The following is a 23,066-nucleotide window of genomic DNA, read 5'->3' on the forward strand; positions in this document are numbered from 1 at the left end:
CCCTCCAGATTTCTCCTGGACGTCTGGGTCCTTCCTGCTCTCTCAGAAACCCATCTCCCAAGGATCAGGATATTCTCTTCTCTACCACATAGGTGATGTAGATACACCTATTTTCAGTAGACATCCCTACCCTCTTCTATTTATGGAGAAAGCTGGCAAAAGCTTCAGAAAGGTACCCAGAAAGACAGAGAAAGGATAAAAAAGAAACAACTTGAAGCTTTCCCACGAGGTGTGGGGCTGGCTGATGGGAGCTGGCCAGTGAAGAAGCACCACCCACATGTGCTGGGATGGAAGGGGTGCGGAGCAAACAGGTGGGACAGGTGCTGCCGGGGAGTTAATCCACAATCCCTGCTAGATTCACTCCGATCTTTGCTTTATTCTGCTAGTGAACAGATAAAACTGTTAATTTTTCTTTTTCTTAGTAAAAATAGCTTTAAAGGCAAACAGGAAATTACAGACTGAGGAGCGCAGTGAAGAGGGGGAAAAGTCAGGCAGCTACCTCGCTGCGCTTGGATTTGTCTATAAATACAGCTCCACGTGGGGTGTCGCTTGCCCAAAGGCAACCAAACCGCCCCCAAGCTGGTGGGGATCGGGGGACGGGGGTGCAGGGGAGCATCTCCCCTCGGCCAGGGCGCCGCACCGAGGATCGGAAGCGGGGCCGGCGCTGGCTCAGTACCGAGCTCGGTGCGCGGAGCTCAGTAGCGGTACGCGGAGCTTGGTACGCGGAGCTCGGGGCTCGGTGTGCAGTGCTTGAGGTTCGGTACGCGGGTAGCGGGACGCGGAGCTCGGTGCGCGGAGTCGGTGCTTGGTACGCGGTGCTTGGAGCTCGGCTGACGCGGATGTCGGTGCTTGGTACGCGGTGCTTGGAGCTCGGCTGACGCGGAGCTCGGTGCGCGGAGCGCGGGCACGGCGGGAGCGGCCGCGCTGCCCAGCGCCCCCGGCAGGTGTCGCCCCGCGCCGAGGCCTCGCCCCGGCCCGCCCGCCAAGATGGCGCCGCGCCCCCTCAGGGAGCCCCCGGCGGGGCGGGTGCGGCGGAGCGCGGCTCAAAGGCCCCGGGGATGCCGTGACGGGGCAGTCTTAAGGGAAAAGACAATATACGTGTGGCAGTTTCAGGCCTCCCGTGGTGTGCCAGCCCCAGCTCCCTCCCGTTCTCCTGATGGCGGGTGTGATGTCCAAGTTCAATCACGCGCTCTTTCTCAGACACCTTCATCTCACCCGGCAGCAAACGCAGGCAGGGGCTGCAAAATATGACCCAACCCCAAAGCCTTCTTTTACTGTGAGGGTGGTGAGACACTGGAACATGTTGCCTAGGGAGGTTGGAGTTGTCCCAGCGCTGGAAGTGTTTAAAGCCAGGTTGGATAAAGTCTTGAGCAGTCTGGTCTAGTGGGAGGTGTCCCTGCTCATGGCAAGAGGCCTTGGGACAGAATGATCTTTAAGGTCCTTTCCAAATTCTTAACATTGTATGATTCTATAAAGGAAAAAAAGCGGCAAAGAACACACACTTGGACCTGGGTATTTCTGTGTTGGGGAGGAAGCTCTTGGCCCACTTGTCCCTCGTCCCACCAAGCTCCTCCAAAGGCTCATGGCCCCAGTCTGACAGCCCTGTTTGAGCCCCAGAGGGGTCTCAGCCCCCTCGAACCTTCCCGGGGCTGCTCTGTAGCTGACCTTACCCTGTCTCGATTTGGGAGCAGGGATTTGTCTGCGATGAGGAAGAGAGCAGCAACATAATGGAAGAAGGGCAAGCGAGAGGGAGAGAGGACAGATTGCTGACAGGAGGCAGGAGCCCTCTGCCCAGCCCGTCTGAAGGGGAAGCTGCTCCTCTCCTCCAGGAGGCACATTGTTATTGCTGCTGATGCCATCGAATCAGGTTTCCTGCCGGTGCTCTGCAGCCCTGCTGCCAGGGAGGGGAGGTGCCCACCCCAGCTGGAAGCAGCTCACAGCATGTCAGTCTTGTGCTGCTTCCTGGTGCTTCCTCTGCCTCCAGCCCAACAGGGAACAAAGGGTCCCTGGTGCAGCAGCTATGATCCACATCACGCCACCTCCTCACGGTGCCCTGTGTCCCACCTGCTCTGTGCTCCAGCCTGGCATCCTTGCTGGAGGCATTCCCTGAGGTTCACTCCTCTAATTGCCAGCTGTGGATGTTCCATGGCAGACTGCTCCTATCCCTGCCAAACCAGCCCTTCCCAGTGGCACATAAGGAGCCTTCTCAGTGCTCGGGATCTGCAGTGGCTCTAGACTCCCCTGGGGAGAAGACCCTGACCCCAAACTGCTCTTTGCCCACTGCGGAGTGATTTGAACATCAGCCTGAAGCCTTGCAGAGCTGCTGGAGGACTGAGATCCTTCCCCTTTGCTGCCAGCTGGGCAAGGCTAGAGGGGGACAAAGCAGATCTCTTGTGTATCTGGGAAAACTGTCAGACCTGAGCAGGTTATTATTCCCCTGTTGGAAATACCAGCTGGATTAAGGGTACTTTGAGATGCACCTGGAGGACTCACAGTGGGACTGCTTGAGTTCAGTGGGCAACACAGCCCAGCTGTGATAGGCACCATGACAGCTGGTCCCAGGGAACGCCCATGCAGCTCTATAAGGCACTGACTGGACCTGGAGCTGCATCTTGGGGCTATTGCTCTGCCCCAGGGAGTGCTGAGCTAACTCAGCTGTTTGCCTGCCTCCCTGCCTGCTCTGGAGAAGCAAACTGTAGGCAGGTGAGAGCTTTCCTTTTCTCTGGAGACATTCTGCCATGGGAGAATGGTTTGCAAGATCTGTCGGGATCTGCTGGGTAGAAGCTCTGCAAATGCTGGCTGTAAGTGTGGGGTTTGGGAGGGTTGGAGGGACTGGATGGGAGCTTGGCAGAGTGTGCACCCAGGGGAATAGCAGTTCTGGGGATCAAAGCTCCTGGATCAAAGTCCCTGACTGTCACCCAAGGTAGGATCTGGGAGCTGGTCCTGGCTCTGAAAACTGTGGAGCAGACTGCAGCCAGTGGTTGGAGAGGGGGTCCTTGCTTCCCTGGTTAGAGCTGCCAGCCCTGCCTCCAAGCAGGGCATAGTTGGATTGAGGTTGGCTTTGGGAAAAGAAGAGATGGGTCTCCAGATCAGAAGTGTGTCCCAGCCCTTGTCTGGTAATGGCTGGTGCTCAGTGGCATCCTCCAAGGGATATACCCATCCAAGGTGTATCCAAGGGATGTACCCTCTTCTCCTGGTGCAGGCTGGGCAGGTGTCTCATGGGTGCTGGTTGCCCAGGCATGAGCTGGGCACAGAGCAGGGGCACAAGTGGGGGGCTGCTGGTGGTGTGGAGCCATGGTGGGAGGTGTCTGTCTGTCTGTCTGTCACCACAACGCTTACTCTGCCAAGCAGACCTGGAAAGGGGAGCAGGCCCTGGCAGCTGGGACTGAGGATGGAATTTGCAGTAGTGTGTGGCCCTGTGTCCCACGAGTCCCTTGTCTGCAGGACAGGGGCTGGGGCAGGAAGGGTGTGGGTGCCTGCTGGCATGTCTGGCTCAGAGGTGAGCGTGCTGTCTCAGAGAGCACAGTAAACATATGCTGTGGGGCTAAATGGCATGCAGCATCACTGCCAGCAGGGAAGGTAAACAGATGACTCTTCTGTGCCATTAAATACGTGGGGTCTGGAGAGAGATGGGTCACTTTTAGGCTGCTCTGCAGAAAAAGCTGACCTATTCTTCTGTTCAGAGACTGTGGTGAGTTTTGAAGCAGCAGTCCTGAAACCACAGCTGGATTTCTAAGCCAAGAGCACTTTGTTCTCAGGAAAGGCAGGCAATGCCTAAACTCTCAGGAGACAGAAAAGTAGCTCCTCTTAAACCATTTAAACTCTCTTGCCTCCACATTCACAGAGGTGTGTCCCTGCCTGGCTCTGTGTCCTACAGGCTCTTGTGGTGGGTTGGGATATTTTCTCCACTCAGTACAGTCACATCTTGCCAACCAGAGCACCTGCCTAGTACTCAAAGCACCAGAGTGCTGAGACCCAAGAGGGGAGTCCAGTGCAGTGGGGAAACACCCTCGGGGTGTGGATGCACTGGGGTGGTGTCTGATTGGGCAGGAGGCCAGGTTTCCATCTAAGCCCTCCTCCTACCTGTGCTGGCTGTGTTCATGACTGTAAGAAGTCTCTGGAGACTGGTGTGCAGCATTAACCCAAGAGTGGTGTGCAGCACGGCCACTTCACAAGGCCTGGGGCCACCTCTGTGTGTCCCCTCCCTGGCCCAAAGTTAAAGGAGCCCAGAGCTGCTCAGACTGAGAGGGGTTTTGGATGAGTGCAGAGCAGGACTTGGTCCTGTGGACTCTGGCAGTGATGGATGCCAGCTGAGCCAGAACCCCGGGTGCTTGGGGATGCCCAGAGCTGGTCTAACCAGCAAGTACTCTGCATGTACTGAGTCCAGCTGGCTTGTCTGGGAAGACACTGTGTCATCAAGGTGTGCCTTTGTATCTGGGCAGAGGCTGTAAGGCTGATAATGCCCTGCTTGCACATTTTCTCTCTGGCACTGCACACTATGAGCTTTGATTTAGAATCATGGAATGGTTTGGTTTGTAAGGGACCTCAGAGTTCCAAGCCCCCTGCCACAGGCAGGAATGCCACCCACTAAACCAGGCTGCTCAAAGCCCTGTCTAACTGTGCCTTGAACGCTTCTAGGGATGGGGCATCCACAGCTTTTCTAGCCAACCTGAGCCAGTGCAACACTGTCCTTTGAGTAAAGAATTTCTTCCTAACACCTAATCTAAATTTCTCCTCTTTTAGCTTAAAATCACTCCCTCTTGTCCTATCACTCTCTGCCTGCATAAAAACTTCTCTCTTTTTTGTAAGCTTCCTGTAAGTACTGGAAGGGACTCTAAGGTTCTGCCAAAGCCTTCTCTGCTGCAGGCTGAACAGTTCTCTCTCAGACTGTCCACTCAGGAGAGGTGCTCCAGCCCTAGGATCATCTTTGTGGCCTCCTCTGGACCTGCTGTGACAGGTCCGTGTCACTCCTGTGCTGAGGACCCCAGACCTGGATGCAGCACTCCAAGGCAGGTCTCATGAGGGCAGAGGGGGAGAATCACCTCTCTTAATATGTGCTGCAATGTGTGATGTTGAATTAAAAAAAAAAAAAATATTCCTCTCCCTTCTTTCCCTTGTGGCACACATGGGTATTTGAGCCCCCCAAGTGAGACCTTCCTGATTTCTGTCCCTACAAAATACCTCCTGTAAGACTTCCTGATGGTTAACTGCAGGCCATGGTTGCACGTGGCACTGAACAACATCTTGAATTGTAGCTGGAGACCTGGTAATTGAGTTGCTTCTGTCCCTTCAGATGGGGAGCGTGACCAGCTGTTGTTATGTAGTCTGTCCTTCAGTCCTTCTGGGAAATCACACTGTGATTATATTTCTGGCTTAAGAATTTTTTTTCCCTAATCAGACTGGGCCTCACAAAGAGGTTGCCACTTAGTGGTAATTACTTGCTTTAGAAGCTGAATGTCTCCTGAGGATTGCAAATAGCGGATTATCAAATTAATTAGTTAAACCAAGATGTGCTTTTGTGAAGCCAAGACCTGCTTTACTTGTGATCTGAAATAAAGGTTTAAATGTTATTAAACTGCATACAACCTGTTCTTGTCTCCCTAATGGGGGGAGAGAGAGAGCTAGTTCTTTCCTGAAGTGTAGTTGGTACAAAGAGCTGTTTGCACCTCTACTTGCTGCATCACTTGTTGCCTTTCTTTCACAAACCCTCTTTTGAGCAACATCTATCCCTGGTTTTAAGGCTTGTTCTGGGTGGGGTTTAATGCTTCTTCTTGGAGGCTTCCTCTGATTTTGTGGCAGCACAACTGCCAGGTTGAAGGGGTATAGGATTGGAGCTGAACTTCAATGATCCTTGTGGATCCCTTCCCTAAGTTAGCTTGGCTAGCTTGGTGGGATGGTACTATACCTTTCCTTTCAGGGTAAAGCTTAGTCCATGGGATATCTGCATTGCCATGTCTGTGGACGTGGGAGCTGGTGGAGAAGCTCAGTCTGGTGATGAGATGCCTGGAAGTAGATTCAGAGACATCCACTTATCAATGGGTTAACAGGAGCCATATACCCTGGAGCAGTGCTCTACCACAGCCCATCCCCAAGGTCTCCATTCCCTCAGAAGTCTCTGTGGCCACAGGAGGTTCCCTGTGCTGTGCTGAGGACTGCACCAGTGATCACTCTAAGCTAACATGGAGCTCATGGGGGTGTTTTCCTAAGAGCTGTTTGCCACAGTAATGTAATCATCCTGCTAGCATCCATATTGCACAACTTCCCCTAGGTCAGGAGATGTCCTTATCTGGCATCTAAAACATCTGTCTTGTGTTGTTTCCAGCACAGCTGAATTCTATTCATAAAAGAATTGAGCATTTCCTGATTTGCACAACCAAAAATAAGCAGAACTCTGCTAAGTGTTGACCCAAAGGCAGAGGTCCTTTCCCTGCCTCCTACCTCTGTCTGTGCTCTCTCCCATCTCTAGGTTGTGGTACTGCTTTAGGCACTTGGGAAATACTGCAACTCCAGAGACCAGATCCAGGAAAGGAGAAAGGAAGAGAGAGGAAAGAGATGAGAGTCTGAAATTAGAACCTCTGAAATTTTCAGAACAGTTGTACTGATCCCTCTTCTACTACCTTTTCTTTCAAATCTGGGGAGGCCCCACAGACTCCAGTGTCAAACTCCTAATGCCAGCATTTACTGCCTTTTGCTGTAATTCACCTCTACAACAGGCTGTGCTTAGCAATGGTCAGCTGCTGCTCAAGGTGGGTACCAAAGCAGTCCCTTGGAGTACAATTGCCCCTCAGCCCATGCAAAGGAGCCGGGTCTGCTGGATGGGAAGCTGGGGCACTCAGATCCCTGCCAGCATGGATGACAGCAGCCTTTTGCAGTGACTGCAGCAATTAAAGCAGCCCTGAGGAAGGCGCGAGGAGCTGCTCCTGCGAGGATACAGAGTGAGACTGTGCTGGGAACAAGCCTGGCATTGTTGGCAGCCTCCGTCAAGAGGGGCTTTTTAACACCCACTGAAGTGCCGGCTACAGCTGTCTCCCATGTGCTTGTGCGGGAAATGGATGTACAATGCAGAAGAGGGAAAGGCCACTTTGCAATTAAAAAAAAAGGAAACTATATTAGGAACCAGCCATGAGTGCACAGCAGTGAGATGTTCCCCTTAGCACCGTGCCATGGCAGAGGAAATCACGTCACTGCCTTGACTGGGGTGGGGGTGAGCTGCACTCAGGTTCTTCAGCCTGGAAATCCATATGGGGGAAGGTGCTCCTGAGCTTTAAGTGCAGTGTAGGAAAGGGAGGAGGTGTGAGATGGGGCTCTAAGCTGCTCTCTCTTGTGTTTGGCAGCCTCTATAAATGGCACCTGCCAACTTCCCTGCATCCTTCTGAGTGGTGTTGACTTGAGAGCTTGTGGAGATCTTTCTTTTGTAATGGAAAATGGGGTAGGAACAAGGCTCTGAGTACCTCTATGGTGCCTTCCTCCTCTGTTTATGGGGATGCTGCAAGCTCCCATACCACTTTTGTCTTTCTCTGAGAAAAGTATCACTTTTCTCTTTCTGGCCATCAGAGAGCTGAAATTAGGTGGCTTAACAGTACCTTAGCAAGTAATTCAGAACTAAAGGAGATGACAACCTTGTGCTCCTAGGCCTGTGCAAGCCACCTGAAGGAGACAGGAAAGCCCAAAGCTGTTCATCCTGGATCTGCTGCCAAAGGTCTGAGTGTAGGACACCTGACCAGTTCAGGAACAGCATGAGAGCAGGTTCTCTGCTCCATCCCCCTCATCACCATGGCCTGTGGGGATGTCCCATGGCTCTGCATTGCCCTTTGTGCTGCCTGGGGAGCACATGTCTCTGTTTCAAAGCTGGGGTAGCTCCTGGCTTGTAGTAGCCCCCCTGAAGGAGCAGGAACTTTGGCTGCAACTGGAATAGCCCTGAAGTTCCCAGGCTTGTTACCCAGGCTGCTGATTACCAGATCTTTTTTGAGACTCCAGGTCTCTATTTGGAGACTTGTTCCTCTGCAGAACCCAGGGTAATTGCAGTGACCTGTTTGCTGGATAAAAATAGTTGTGTGCAAGGCTGGTGCAATCACACATTGTATAATTTTTGGAGTTGTCCTGTGCAGAACAATGAGTAGCATCTGATCCTTGTGGGTCCCTCCCAGCTCAGGATTTCTCTATGATTCTGCAATTTGTGCTGCCCTGGGCAGCCATGGCCTCCTGAAAGGAAACATACATGTAATGCTGCAGTTGTAGAAACAGTACATAAAACTGTTTCTACAGTTTTCCATAAAACACCTGGCTGTGAGAGGCATGTTGGATCTCTTCTACCTCCTTTTATTCTGTGATGGGGATATGCCTCCAACAGAAATAGCCTGGTACTCCTGATAGCACAGGGCTTGTCATGTGCATGCTGCAGAGACATCACTCCTGGTGCTCCCTCCTCTCTGGGAGTGGGCCAGTCCCTAGGGAGACTCCCAGCAAGCACCTGCAGGAGGATATTGCAGAGGTCAGCCAAATGTAGCCAGGCTCCCTGCGTGGGAGAGGTGCTGGGGGAACAGATGAAGGACAAAGCTACTCTGCAAAAGTAGCCTTGTACAGACCCTGAAAGCTGTGGTCAGAGGCTCTGCTGGGGAGGTATGCCAGGCTCTTCATCCTCCTGATAGGAATATGAGGGGGAAAGAGGCTCTCTTGCATGCACAGACAAGATCTAAGCTCTCAAATTAGTTGTTGCAGATTGCAGCAACTAGGTTGTGCCTGTGCTGGGTTGTTAATACTCGAGGTGGCAGGGATGCTCTCCTTCACCCAGCTTGGCATTAGCAACTGCTGTCACCTGACATGGACACTGCTTACAGATGGAGTGCTGCTGTGGGGAGAGGGTGACAGGCTGTTCCAGGCCATGGGGGAGCCTCTGGAAGCACGGGCTTTTTGAGAGCCAAGTGCTGAACAGTGAGGCAGCTGCTGAGCTCTGGTCACCGTCAGTGTCACAGCCCCTTTTAGCAGGACATCTCTTTGGCTTAAGGAAATGCAGCAGCACACCAGGCAGCTGGTGGATTGAATGGTTGGCTTTGGTTGGCTGCTCAAACTCCCCATTGCTGGTTAGGTCTGGAAACATGATGAAGCCATCATATGCAAAGGGGTTTTAGGGCAAACTGCTGTCAGTCCTCCTTGGGAGAGGAGTATCTGAAGGTGGTCTTGAGTTGCTGGCCCTGTGGAGCAGGGTTTGGGAAGGCTGTGGGACTCTGCCCCTTGAGCCAAGGCAGCAGAGGCATTGGCAGCAGTTGCTCCATCTGCAGCAGGCAAGGACCCTGTGCTGCTCTGCTTGTCCATGCAGGAGAAGGAGATGTCTTCCCTTCTGCTGTGGGCTCTCACATCCTGCCTGAGTCACCGTGTCTCTTGGGGATGGGTTAATTTGTGTGACCTCTCCATAAGTGGGGACAACCAAGTTCCAGCACTGTGAACTCCTCGATGGAGGGTCAGTCCCAACCGAGGCTGCTGAGACCATGCCCTGCTCAGGCTGGAGAGGCAGTTTCTGATCCCAGGGCCTGCATCTCGTGCCCAGGTTTTGCCTGTGTGTCACTTCCCGCCCTGCTTCCCGTTACACAAAGCCTTTGTGTGTCAGCAGATCCTGGGATGCCCCGCGGCACCTGCCTCTCTCCTCTCTCTCCGCCTCTGTGGCTCTGCCCTTTCCCGTTGTCACTTCTGGAGGCTGCTGCCTGCCTGTTTGGTGACCTTCCCTACTGCTCGGGCAGTATTTTGGCCCCTGGCCATCTTAAACAATTAATGGAGGGGTGGAGAAACTTGCCGTGTTAAATTACTTACTCCTTTGGGAGGGGGTGAGGTCTCTACATCTCTTGCCTGGTCCCAATGCAGTTTGTTGCTGTTGCCTGAAGCGGTCACTGCTCTCTGTTTTCCTTCTAGAAGTTAGAAAAACAATATTTCAGAGCACTCTCCCTACATTTCTCAGCATTTTACTTAACCTGCGGCGGCGCCTCAGGATCTCGTGGAGTAGAGAAACTTCCCTGGACTTAGAGAAAAACAAGCCGAGAGGAGGCAAGGGGGGAGGACTTTGCTGGAAACCTCTTTGGGAAGCTGGAGACCTTCTCGGGATGCCTGCCTCCCTCTCCTCCAGCAGCTATTCAGATCTTCCCGGGCGAAGGCAGCTCCCTGCCACGGCGCGCCTGCATTAGGCGGGTGCGAGGGGCGCGGAGAGCCGCGGTGCCGTGAGGAGCAGCCCGGCAGCGCCTCTGGCTCTGCCCGTGTCCGAAAGGCCCCGCAGGGCTGGGGGATGCGGCACCTTGCTCTCGATATGCCCCTGTGCCGTCTAGCGCTGGAGTTGGCTGTCAGAGAAACCTTGGAGGTCCCCTGCTCAGCCCCGGTAGTGTCATGAGTTAGATTAGTTGGAGCTGTGCTGGGGGCGGTGAGGGCTTGGATTACAGTCCAGAACTCAAAGTGCTTCGGTGGTTCACGTCGGAGGGGAGAGGAGACGCCCCGTCGCACACATGGAGGAAAAAGAGAAAAAACGCTGCCTTTGGAAGTGAGGGGGAAGAAAGGAGGCCGGGAACATGGTAAGGAAATCTCTGCGAAGGGCTCTTGCCCTGGGCACTGTGCGGGACGAAGCTGCTACCGGCACAGCCCGCCTGGAGCCAGCGCACGGCGCTAATGCCGGGAGTGGGAAACGGCTCTTTTGGCATTTCCCGCTACTCGAGTGGCACACTGCACTCCTGGTGCCAGTCCGGGCGGTGGCTGCAGGGACACAAACTTCTTGTTGGCACTGACCCCTGCGAGGTGCCTGTCGGGCACAGCGCTGGAGTGAGAAGCTGGGATGGGTCAGTTCGGGCAGAGCCTTGTCTTTTGTGCTGCCTGGATGCTGGGCTCTCCTCCTGCCCTCCCTCTGCCAATCCTGCTCTGTGGCTCTGGGCATTGCCCTCTTGCAGAGCCTTTTCTCCTGCCCAGGGCGGGCATCCAGAGAACCCCTGGAGCTGGGCAGGGATGTTCCTTTTGGGTGTCAAGTTGTGCATGTGGGGATCTTTGTTTGGAGAGGGGAAAGGATGGTGAGCCCAGTGGGCAGCAGAGCACCCAGACTCCTTGGGAGTGGCTGCAGGGCTGTCCCCTGCCCAGTCACACTGGCACTGCCCTGCAAACAGAGGTGCCCAGCAGTAGCTGGAGGTCTTGCCGGCCCTCTGGTGACATCCCACTGAGCACCAGTCCAGCTTCTGATGGTTTGGTCCTAGGCTCAGGCTGAGATCCATGTGCCCAGCAACCCCAAATTTCCTGGAGGTGTCCTGCTATGTTAGGGGCTGTTTCCCCACAGCAGAGGGAACAAAATCCATGAGGAAGACAAGAAGTTTGCATTGCTGCTGTGCCTGGCAGTGACTTGCCCTTTCAAAGTTCAGCTTCTGAGCCTGCAGAAACTTGGCTTTCATTGAGGGATGAGTTGAATTCTGACTTCTGCAAATTGAGCTAAGTTTATAGACCCATATCTTTTCCCTTTACTACCCTCCAGCTCCTTTGCAGAGAATCCTGTGGTACTCTTTGCCCTCACATGCCTGTCAGAGCCGTGGTGTGCTCTCCTCTGCTATTCTTCTGGAGGCATCTCACTTCTACTTCTCCATCCCAGTCAGAAGACCTCTTTCCTCACCCCATGCCTTGTGTGTTCTTGGCAATTTTTGGTCTATGCAGGTTATATTATGAAGTTGAAGTCAAAGGAGAGCACTGCTTGGGGTTGTGCAGGGTTGGGGCCATCCCTTGCAGTCTCATGGGCTGCATTTTGCCACATGGGCTGGAGCAGTGCTTGTGAAATTCTGCCCTTAGAGGCTGGAGGCAGAGACTGGCTGCTACTACTCTGCTCCTGCAAGCTGGAGGTGTCTTTCTGTATCCCAAGTGCTTCAGCTTCCCCCCTTGATGTTGTTTTAATGTGTGATGCAAAAGCTGTCTGAAGCAGGGGCCTTTGTGAGGAGCAGTGCCATGACCAGTCTGGGTGGTTGGCCATTCAAGGACTGTGTATCACTGCTGAGGAGGGATCCTGTGCCTCTCAGGGGCTGAGTGCAGCTGGAAGGAACAGGAACCAGAGGCCAAGCTGCACCAGACCCAGCACTGGGTGCTGGCCACATTGTGGACACCTCTGCTCCATGGCAGGTATCTGTTCTCAGTGTTGTGGTAGACCAATCTACATTTTGGGAGGTGCATTTCTGTGAGCAACCAAGTTGTGACTGTAGCTCCAAGCTGTTCTGGTGAACTTGAGTTTTTTGTGTCCTGGTAAATCAAACAAACCCTGCAGGCAAAAAGATTTGGATCTCAGTGAATGTGTGTCAGTCTGCTGGCCTGTACAGACCTTCCATGGCCTCCAGCAGCCTGCAGGACTCTTGGACACTTGGCTCCTGATGGAGGTGTGGCAAGGCACCACTGCTGGCTGCCCTGCTCTGTGAGACAGGTGATTCATTTTCATGGGGTTTCAGTGTTAGAGCTGATGTGTGTGTGTGGGTACACAAGGTGGCAGCTGGGATATGCCCAGAACACCAAATGGGTGAGATAGCTTGGGCTAAAGTAGCCCCCTTCCACTAGAAGTGACTTCTGGAGCTGTGGAAACTCCATGGTGAGAGCAGTGCAGGAGTCTGGCTGGGCTCTGTCTACCTTGCTTACCCATCATGACTTTTGTGACTTGGGATCTGTCTTCATCCCCTGGTATTCCCAGGATTCACCTTTCCTGGTGCTTCCTCAGAGAAGTTCTGGTGGCACCTCTATGCTGGTAGGAGAGAAGATGGGTTTCAGCAGAAAATAGGGTCTTTCTTCCTCCAGTTATGTCTTCTCCCAGGGTGGGAAGGAAATGAGTCTGGGAATCACAAAGAGCTTTAAGCATTGGGGCTCTTCTTTCTTTATTTCTGTGCCAAAACCATGAGCAAGATGTTGGAACACAGACAAAGTCCAGAGACATAATCCTGAGCACATGGAAGCAGTTTGAAAGCACCTCCTCTGGGGTAACAAGGTTGACAATTTGCATTTTGCCCAGCTTATTCTCAAAAGCTCTGGGCAAGTGAACATGTTGTTCATTGTAACAATAAAAATAATGGCTGAATGCAGGTGACAGCCCAGCTGCATCCAGGTATTTCCTTGTAGAAATTGCCAAATGTATTCTAGTACCACATGGGGATGGGAGACAGCAGGTGCTTACAGTGAGACAATCCAAGGAGGACTCTGTGCTGTGTGTCAGCACTTCTTTCTGAAAACCAGCATCCTGTAGCATAGCCCCTTCTGGCAGTGCTGCTGGCTAGCTGCCCCCATGGGCAGTTGGCTCTGAAGGCATACCTTGCTACAGCAGAAGAGATCATAACATGAGAGCCTTGTCAGCATCTCCTGGCTGGTCACTTCACACAAGACAGCCAGCATGTCTACTCTAAATTCTAGAGCACAGGCACAGTGCTCAGCTCACAGAGCCTCATTTTCTAGTTGCATCTCAAATATAACCCTGTCTGCAACCAATCTATGTAAAGTTTGGACCATCCTGCAGGCTGTGCACAGCCTTAACCTGAGCATTGGTGCTGAGTGTGGGTGGAAGTCACATCACAGGGGCTACAGGTTGCTTTAGCACTGAAGTGTTGAAAAAATCCCTGTTTAAACAATCAAGGTGTCCTACAGAAACTATAAACTGAACCCACCTGTAGGCACTTGTACCAGAGCACTTTTTGTTCCTGTTTTTGGCTGTTTATGCATGATGGAACCCCCTGTTCCAGTCCTGCAGAGCTCAGTGTCACCAAGGTCTGAGAAAGTGAGTGGTAGCACTGGGAGCAGGTGTGTTGCTGACTGAAGAGCAGTAAGAAGCAAGGAGAGCTTGCAGGGTGAAGCTGCCCACTTTCTGGCCATGGGATGCTCTGTGTTTTTTGCACCACTCATAGTACTTGGTTTGCAGCTCAGAGAAGTGAGTAGACATGCCCTCGTTGATTCTGAAGGTTTGGCCATGCTTTTACCTCTCTGCCACACCAAGTGCCTCATCTCTGTTGGCTGGCTTAGTCTTTCATTAAAATATTAACAAAAAATGGGGCCTTTCTTGTGGTATGTGCTGGTTTCATATGTATCCTATTTTTTGCATCACTGGACACCAAGCTGAAACTTCCAAGATCAAAGCAGCACAGAATGAATCTGAAAATCTTTCTGTCTGCTCAGATTTGCCATCCTGCCATCAGCCTGGGAAGCCCAGGATGAACCCTTGCTTCAGCTGGTACAGCCAACCATTGATCTGAATGGAATCAAATGGCTCAGCTGAAGAGAAGATTGCATGTGCTCCTCCTGGACACTGGTGGATGGGGTAAAGGAGAGTCTCCATGGAGCCTTATGATCCCCTGCAATGGGGCACACTGCTGTGGCTGGATGGTGGTTTGCATGCTGCAGAGGAGGAAAGCTGCTGGAGTTCTGATGACCTTAGCTAGGTGTCCACCTTGAGCTTTGCAGCCTGTGTTAGGTGTGGCAAAGGCTTCCTGAGCAGGTTCTTTCGGGAGGATGCCTTCCCTGAGGCTGCCTGTCAAGTCTCAGTGCCTCCCAACAAAACCCCAGCATTGCTGAGCCTCCAACATGGCTAAAAGATGTGGGTTATTTGCTGTCTGTTGTCATCTTGCTGAATACATTTACCTTTTGAACAAGGTCCCTCTCATATGCTCAGGAGGCTGGTATGCAGGCCCGTTAATGGATCAAGGGGAAAAATGCCTGTGGATGTATTCTCCTTTGTGTTTGGGCTTATAACCACCCACGTTTTGGCATACATCCCTTCTGTGCACAAAGATCTTTTAGAAATTGCTAGTTAAATCTCCACCCTCCTTTGATATGTATGGAAATAATGGGACACGTGAGACTGTTTTCTGTTTGGAAAAAAAAAATCTATAAAGGGAGTAGCTTTAAAAGCCTGTGTTCACCCCTTTCTGACTCAGGAGTTTAATGAAAGAAATGCCCTGAATTTCTGACTGATTTACTTAGCTTTCTGGGAGGCATGCATTTAGTGCTGTATCCAAATACAGGGGAAATGTTTTCATCTGAATCTGTCCCAGGTTTGCTGCTTGGGGGCAGGAGGAGAGCTTGAGCACACGTGTCTGTTTCCCAGTGACCTCAGAGAGTCTTGGAACAAATCTTGGTCCCCCTGACCAGGAACACTTCTCCCTTCTTCAGCACAGACTGATGTTTCTTGGAGTGGCCCATGGCTGAGCTGGCATAACCATGGACATCTCTGAGCTGCCTGCTCTGTCCTTCTGGCTCATCCTGCCTCTTCCTAAGGGTGTGCAGGGATGTGCTCCTCCAAGGTCTACACTTACTGTGTTCTCATGTGCTCAGCCATCCCCTCCTGGAACTGCAGCTCTGCTTCAGAGCAGTTTCTGTCCCCCTCTGACATAGCAGGACTCATATTTCATGAGCACATGGTAACACAGTGTGTTTAAGGCCAAAAGGAACTATGGCTCATCTGTTATGGGATATTGGGACTGTAGAGTGTCACCTAGCTTCCATATGGAGTCTGGGAGCTCTTTAATTGAAAGAGGATAATTTTTCTGTGGCATCCACCCTCAGTTATGGAGATTGCAAGATATGGAGAATCCACCAGTCCCCATGGGAGTCTGTCTAGCAGCTCATGCACCTTGCAAAAGGAAGGGTGAGATCTGAACGTGAGTCCAGAATGTGTGCAACACTGGCACAGAACTAATACTCTAAGTACTGACCCCATGAAGATCATTTTTGGCACTCATCAGCTGGCCTGATGAAGGATTATCATTTTCTTTTTGAGCACAGGCGGCTGCCCATCTGTTGTAAGATGCCCCCAGATGGGTGTCTGAACACAGGGGTTGGCTGTGGCCTAATGCCTCTGACTAAAAGGTGTTAAAATGAGCTGACCTGTTTGGTGAAGAATTTACTTAGGGTATTTTATAGCTGGCTGGTACAAAGAAATCTTCCATCTGCCTGGAGTGCCCTGTTAGTACCCATTAGGCAGAAATAAGAAGGGGCACAACATGCTGCTGCATGGGTTGGTTTGCCAGATGGATGCCAATGCCTGAAGTTGAGAGCAGAGCAAATCCCATCACTAATAATGGGGTGCATGAGCTCAAGCAATTTCTTTTGTTCCATAGCAGAGAAAAAGGTTTTTAGTGCATTTGTAGACTGAGCCCTATAAAGAATGGGAGTTGGCTGCAATGTCTCAGGACTTGTATAGAAGTAGCCTGTGAAATACTTGGCTCTCACTGTGATACCTAACAGGATTTAGCAAGCCTTGTCTGGGCCTGTTGTAGAACATGACACTTGGAATGTGGAAGTCCCTGGCTGGACTGTGGCATACGGTGCCACGGGCAGAGTGTTGGTGCCCAAGGCAGGGCAGCCTGTGCAGGCTGGCAGCAGGAGGAAGAGGAGAACTCCAGGTGGTCTTGAGGAGGTGGAAAGGTGCACATGGCCAACAATGGGCAGTGAAACCATGGCTGCCAGTGCTCATGCTCTTCCAGCATGAGTCTCTTTCTGGGAAGGTTGTTCTAAAAGTACCCAAAGCTTTGCAGCACACAGAGTACAACCTGTTTAATTAATTGCATTGTTAGAGCTATGCCAGTGATATTTAAAAAAAATAAAAACCTGTGCTTAGACAGTTATTTCAGATTAAGGACTTAATCCCTTGATTAAACTAAACCAAAATAAGCTGGTGTCCAGCTGTAGGATGGTGTTTTATACACAGCTCTTCTCATCCACTTGCAGACCCTTGTTTCAGTTGGAAGATGTCTGTTTAAGGACAGGGCTTTGATCTGTTCACTCAGCTGCCCTTTAAACACCTATATCATCTCCTTCATCTATTTCTGATAGAAAGTAACTGGTCTTTGAGACCAGGGCTCATTTGTTGCTATGGATAAAAGACCTACCTCCTGCTCAGTACACTGAGAACTCATCAGGGAGCGAGACATGCCCTTGTGAGGAAATGCTTCATTTCCCAGTTCTTCCCCACTCTGACTAAAAGACAACTTTCTTGGATTGTGGGTCACTCCCACTTTAGCCTCTTTAATCTTCAGCAGTTGTCAGCAGCTCTTCTGATGTGTTGGATGTTGCACAGACAAAGGAGAAAGTTACAATCTCTTCTCCAGAAAAGCTGGAGGACAAAAACCTGAAGAGTAGGGAGAAGTAAGGTGAATTAGGGGGAAGGTGCTGTATTGAACCCAAGTAAACAGGGGTCTTGGGCTGGGGAGCAGGCTCAGGTCACCAGTCATGTTGCCATATGGTAATGCCTGTGTTAGGCCACCTGCAGTGTGGTGCAGAGCCAGGGATGTACCTGAACCAGGCTGCCTCTGCTATTCCCTGCCTTTTGCTCCAGCACAAGGACAGCGCTGGAGTAGTTGTGCACTCCAAAGCTTGAAGCTCACAGGAGGTCATGCTTCACTTTCAAAGGAATCTGAGGTGTCCCCCCTTGAGTGAAAACAAACCAAGCCTGAGCTTGGAGAGATCACCCAGCTCTGGGCCTGCCTTTCGCCAGCCGCGCACGCCCAGACCTACAGCATGCGCAGAACAGGGACCTCGGAGCTGAAAAGCAAATACATCATTTTCCCTTTGTTTAATTAAATGAGAGATCATGAGTTAATCGCTTCCAAGCGCTTGTTTTCCTGCAGTGCCTGGAATGATAATCCTGTGTGCTGCCCAGTAGGAGCTGCTTTGGCTGCTGCAGCCGCGTCAACACCGAGTAGGGCTGGGAGAACAGAGGGAGGCATCTGGAAATGATTCTCTGAGCTCTGTCTGCAGAGCACCACTCCCTGCAAAGCTGTAGGAGCTGGTTTATCCACAGGCTATGGAGCAGTCCTGCCTGCCTCAGTGTAGGGGAGCTGAGCCAGGCTGCAGCCATGCCCTCTGCAAGGGATGCCTTGGTGGCATGCAGAAAGCAGCTTGCTTCTGGAGGCACAGCCCCTCAGCAAAGCTGGCCTGGGTGAGACTGCAAACACTTGCCTCCCAAGTGGAACTGGGTGCTGTGCTTTTCTCCCTGAAAAGCCTAAAACAATAGCCCAAAGAGCAGGTAGAGCTGTTCCTGGTTATCTCACAGGAAGGTGGTGTAATTACAGGAGTTGGAATGCCTACCTCTATAGCTGCACCTCTTAATAATACATTATTTTATCCAGAGGAAGGCAGGGTGCCGAAGGAAGGCGCCCTCTTCTCAGCCTCCCCCTGAGCCTCAGAGCAAGCAGCAGAGGGGGGAGCTGGCACTTGCTCTGGGAAGATTTTTCTCTCTTGAACTCATTGCCGCTGTGATTAGAACAGCTCAGGAAATGGGGCTGGGAGGGTTCTCCTCTCTGCAGCAATGGAGTGGGAAATCTCAAATTTTGTCAGAAAAACAAGCCCTCTTTTTAGCCAGAGACCTTTCTGAACACAGAAATGTCTCCTTTATTTAAAGGGAAAGCAGTCTGTCTTTCGGCTCTGTGTCAGAAAGTGGAAAGGCTTCATGGAAAGCCCAGAGGTCTGTTTTTACTGGAAATGAGGTTTCTCACGTCAGCTGAGATCTGAGCAGCCCCAGCCAAGTGGTGCAGCACAGCAGCCTGTGCTGGCGGAGGGACCAGCTAACCCAGCCCTGCTCAGCCCCTGCTGTGAGCTCCTTTTCCCCCAGTCCCCAAGCTGGCTGGGAGCCATGGGCAGGCGCTGTGCTGTGCTGCTTGGAGCTCTGCCTCTCCCCAGTTTTGCGATTATTTCTACTTTCCAGTCTGGGGTGTGGGAGGGTTGGGTCATTTCTTCCCCTCACCTTTGCACACTCTGGTCTCTCCTGCTCTGCCTTTGCACTGGATCTTGGCACCTGGGCAAGAGGGGACAAAGTGGGTGCGTGCAGGACGTGGCCACGCTCCGGGCAGCTGGCAGAAGAAGGACAAAGTTGCGGGAGCTCTGGCAAGGTCTCCCTGCTGAGCAGGAGCCCAGAGGCTCCGTGACTCAGAGCTGGGTGTACCACGGGCACCACTCGCTGTGCTCGCAGCCTGCCGGGCTCTGCTTCACTGCCCAGCCATGCTCCTTGTTCTGCCAAGCCATGGCAAGCTCTGGATTTAACTGGGGCATTTGGCACATGTAGTTTCATTCTCTGGCAGCTCAAATGGGAGTGTAGGTTTGGGAAAGCAGAGCTGTAGGTTCTTTAACTAAATTCCTGTTGCAGGATGAATCCTCAGTGTGTTACATGGGCCAGTCCAGCCTGCTGGAAAGGAGAGCTGTCTGCCATAAGTCATGGGTTAGTCAAACCCATGTTAGTCTCAACAAAATAATCTTTTTTAGTAGTCTGCAGACAGCATCTGGGCTGTCATCAGGGAAGAGTTGTGCCTCTTCATGTTTGCCTTGACCAAGACTCAGTACTTTGTAGGCAAAATGAGCAAAGTGCTTTGGTGAATTGTAGGGAAAATGCTGCCAAGGCTTTGCTGTCCCAGGTGGGTCCAGAAGCATTGCAGGTCTCCCCTGCACTGATTTACATTGTCCTGAGCTGCTTGGGTTGCTGTCTCTTGCTTGAAGAGCACAGATATTCTGATGCTGTGTGAAGTGTGTGTGTAGCCCTGGGGATGACCTCTCTGCTCCCCAGGTAGCCTGACATTTTGTTCTCCAAACCTGGAGGAGGTTCTTCAGGGTTCACACTTAATTGGTGAGCAGTAGGTCTCGAAGAGGAAGAAGTTCAGTTCTGAGTAAGAAAAAATGTAGAATGACAGGAGTTCCCAGTGGCAGAAAATTCCATCAGTGTACCTAGAAAAGCCTAAGAAGCTCCTGGTTACTCCAGATGCCTCATGACAGGCTCCTCTTCCAGCCTGCAGTGTCAACTTGCACCAGGAGAAGTAGATACATCCCCTAAGCAGGTTTGCAACAGCTGCTGGGCTCCTCTTCTGCCCAGGCACTCACAGCTTCATTTCTGATTGACTCCTGGTTCTTGCTGCAGTTTGTGATGGAATGGGGCTCTGAGGGCTGAGCAGCAGAGCTTTGTCACAACAGTCTTTATTGCTCTATTTGTCACAGCATCCGTGGCTCCTGTGATATGCAGGGGAAAGAGGGCAGCGCACCCACCCACGGTTCAGACCCAAGCCCTCTGCCAGTTGTGAACTCCTCCTGGGTTCTCACTGCTCTCCTGGCCTCCTGGGTGGGACCATGCTGGGTAGTTCCTGTCACATGGCTCAGCCCATGGAGCCCATCCCATCCCATCCCTGTGTGGTGCTTTCCTCCTCTGTCCCTGTGCTCCAGCCCCTGCAGCTGGCTCTCAGCTGAGCAGCAGTGAAAGCCAGTTTGGCCGGACATGACCTTAACCTGGGCTTTATTTAGCGCCTTGATTTATAGAGGAGTTATTTTAAAAGCGTGTTTCTCTTTTGGGAGGTGTGGTGGAGTGGTGGCAGTGAGCTGGAGTTTATAGGTCCTCCCGTGCTATTGACAAAGAACCATTTGAATCCCAAGACTCCTTTTGCTTGCAGAGATGCTCTCTGGCTTGCTTGGAAAGTGCTCCCGTTGGTGTTTGTGCCCAGTGGCTGAAAAGCAGCACATGTCCAGGATCTTTCTTGTGAGAGAGATGTGGCAACAGTGTTGGAAGCAGGGAAGCTTGAAATGTGTAGTCCCTGAATGAGGCTGGTTTTTTTTCAGCAGGCTCCTGTGCCAGGCTCTGCCAGCTCTTGGGGACCACTGTGAGCTGGTTGTAGTGGAAATGTGCTGGGGCAGGAGTGCCCCTCCATGGATTCTTTTAGGTTTAGCTTGTTCTCCTTCTCTCCGGGTGCTGTTCACTTATCCCGGGTCACAAAAGTTTCTCCTTGTGCCTGCTGGGGGTTACACTGCCTGTTTGAGATAAGGGATGGAACCTCTGGAACAAGTTGCCCAGAGATTGTGGAGTCTCCTTCTCTGGAGATATTCAAAAGCTGTCTGGAGTAACATGCTCTAGGGGACCCTGCAGAGGTCTAGGGGGCTCCTAATATGGTCTGGGGCATTCCGGAGCAGAGAAGTTGGACTAGATGACCTCCAGTGGTCCCTTCATTATTCATTTTATGATTCCTTGATGTAGGTGAGATGGGCTCTAGACTTCAGGTTTATCAGCCTCAGGACCACAGGGCACTATCCCTTTCTCTGGTTTCTATGAACTCCCTGTGGCTGCAAGCCACATCTCCCCCACGTGCATGGCAGCAGGCCCTGGCAGCAGGCAGGATGTGTAAGGCTGCCCATCTGTGCTCTGGCATTCCACAGCAGCACCATGAGGCCTCTTGTAGTCCTGGATGAGGTGCTTTCCTCCAGTCCCTCTGCAGTCTGAGAAGTTAATTAGTGCCAATAAGCAGCCCCATCCCTAGGATTGTGAGCTGGGTTAATGAATCCCGTGCTGAAGGAGAGTATGTTGCTGTCGCAGGCCCCAAGCTCTGCCATGTTCTGCCCTCTGTATTTTCAAGGTGGCTTCTGAGGCAGTGCCATGTTTCACCCTCCTTCCAGGCAGGAGCTATCCCTGGGTGACCATCCTGGATGGGAGCACTGAGGAGCAGTGTCACCTCCACATTCCTCTGCAGCACACAGAGGCTACTGTGCTCTGTACCCTCCCAAGGATTCTGGTGCTGCAATCCAATGCAGCACAGTGGGACATGGGAATCTACTTCTTGTTTGGGGCTTTTCCTGCAGAATTAGCAGAGAGGTGCAAACATCTCTTTCTACCAAAAGGTAATGGTTGAAACCTTCTCTCTATCCCTTAGAAATCTACACAGCTATCATGACTTTGTGGTATAATCTAGCCAGAGGGAGAGAAAGCCTCTGTGCTCAGGAGTGCAGTTAGCACTGCACTCTGCAATGGCTACAGGCTATGGTTATTTTGAATTTTACTAAAGAAAGGATAAGGTACAATCTGGTTTATTTTAACCATATAAAGGATTTTTGATTTGGTGCCAATGTTAATAATTGTTTTGTGAACTCTAAGGCAGGAGGAATGGTGTGAGAACCTTAGAGCAATGCACTGACTCATGTGCAAATATTTTGACTTCTTTGTTTTATTTGCAACAGTGAACTTAACAAATTTATTTTGGGGAGGGATTGATATCTGAAAGAATTTTGCTCAAGCAGAAGATGGTGCAGAACAAACCCCAGCTGGTTTTGATTGATGTTTTGAACTTGTGGGCTGTGGAGGGTCAGAGGGAGATTGCTGCCAGCAGCAATGCTATGATAGTGCCCAAGAAGGTGACTGGTAGGGTGGGAAAGCACCTGTGTGAAGGCCAGTTTTATCTGACAAGGTCACAGGCACTTGCTGGGACTGATTGGTATCAACAGAGGTTATTATTTTTCTGAGTGGAAAGTAAATTGTTTAAAACAGCCTTCTCCTCCTATTTAGAATTAGGGTTAAATGCTCATCCCCTAGAATTCAGCTCTACAGAGTGTGCACATAGGGGTCTTGCTTTTGGAATTCTTGCCTTAAGAATACTGGATTAAGTATTCCAACTAAGGATAATCTATGATTCTATGTGTATGAAAAACAGCTCCTTAACATCTGTTTATCTAGCTGCATTGGCCTTGAGTATTGCAGGAGGCAGTTGGTCTCTCAGAAAAGGTGTGGGCACTTTAGGAGCCTGCTGCCATCCATCTAGCCTTGCTTTTGCTGACATCAGGAGAAAGAGCAGAAAAGGCAAGGAAGCAGTACTGTCCCACAGGCAATGTGTGGTTTGCCTGTCACCGTAGTTCTGCCAGCTCATTGCAGGCAGGGATTGTGGAGGCATCACCTGGGTGTCCTCACCTCTCCTGTGCAGTCCCATAGGCTGTCCTACAAGGTGGCTTTGCATCAGAGCAGGGAGTTTATGTTGTGCTTAAACACCCAACCCTCTAAAGGAGGAACCTGGAGATCGGTAAGCTGCAAGAGATGGGAAGGCTTGTGTGAGGAGCATCATCTCTGCTGGGCTGCAGGTCAGTTCAGGCTTGCTCTGAGACTGTTGAACTTTCTCAGGCTGGTGGGGGCATCTTCAGAGATGTGCTGCAATGGATGGAAGCAGTGAAACCATTTGTTTCCTCCTGATCCCCTTGTTCTACTGTTCCCTGGTTGTGGTGTAAGCTGTTGTGGCACTGCTTTGTTTAACTTTCTCTCCCAGTCTTGCTGTGGGACTGAAGTGTATTTTCAGGCATGTTCATGTAGTTGTTCC

General features: G+C 51.5%; 1 protein-coding gene and 1 long non-coding RNA gene across 5 annotated transcripts in view; one reads left to right on the top strand and one right to left on the bottom strand.

The window, feature by feature from the left end:
* Positions 1-371: 371 nt before the first annotated feature.
* On the bottom strand, positions 372-10,318 carry LOC143695094 (uncharacterized). The gene is made up of 3 exons (XR_013184008.1): positions 9,805-10,318; positions 5,906-6,003; positions 372-1,468 (listed from the first exon to the last, which is right to left on the bottom strand). It is a non-coding gene; the product is annotated as an uncharacterized LOC143695094 (long non-coding RNA).
* A 2-nt stretch (positions 10,319-10,320) lies between these two features.
* The window catches only part of PLEKHG4 (pleckstrin homology and RhoGEF domain containing G4), an 85,327-nt gene continuing 72,581 nt past the window's right edge, over positions 10,321-23,066 (top strand). For all 4 annotated transcript variants that reach the window (XM_077185034.1, XM_077185035.1, XM_077185032.1 and 1 more), the window contains exon 1: positions 10,321-10,550. In XM_077185034.1, the coding sequence (XP_077041149.1) occupies positions 10,548-10,550 (3 nt within the window). In that variant the 5' untranslated portion in view covers positions 10,321-10,547. The remainder of the gene's footprint in view (positions 10,551-23,066) is intronic.

This window comes from Agelaius phoeniceus, chromosome 12 (assembly GCF_051311805.1).
Source record: "Agelaius phoeniceus isolate bAgePho1 chromosome 12, bAgePho1.hap1, whole genome shotgun sequence".
Classification (NCBI taxonomy): Eukaryota; Metazoa; Chordata; class Aves; order Passeriformes; family Icteridae; genus Agelaius; species Agelaius phoeniceus.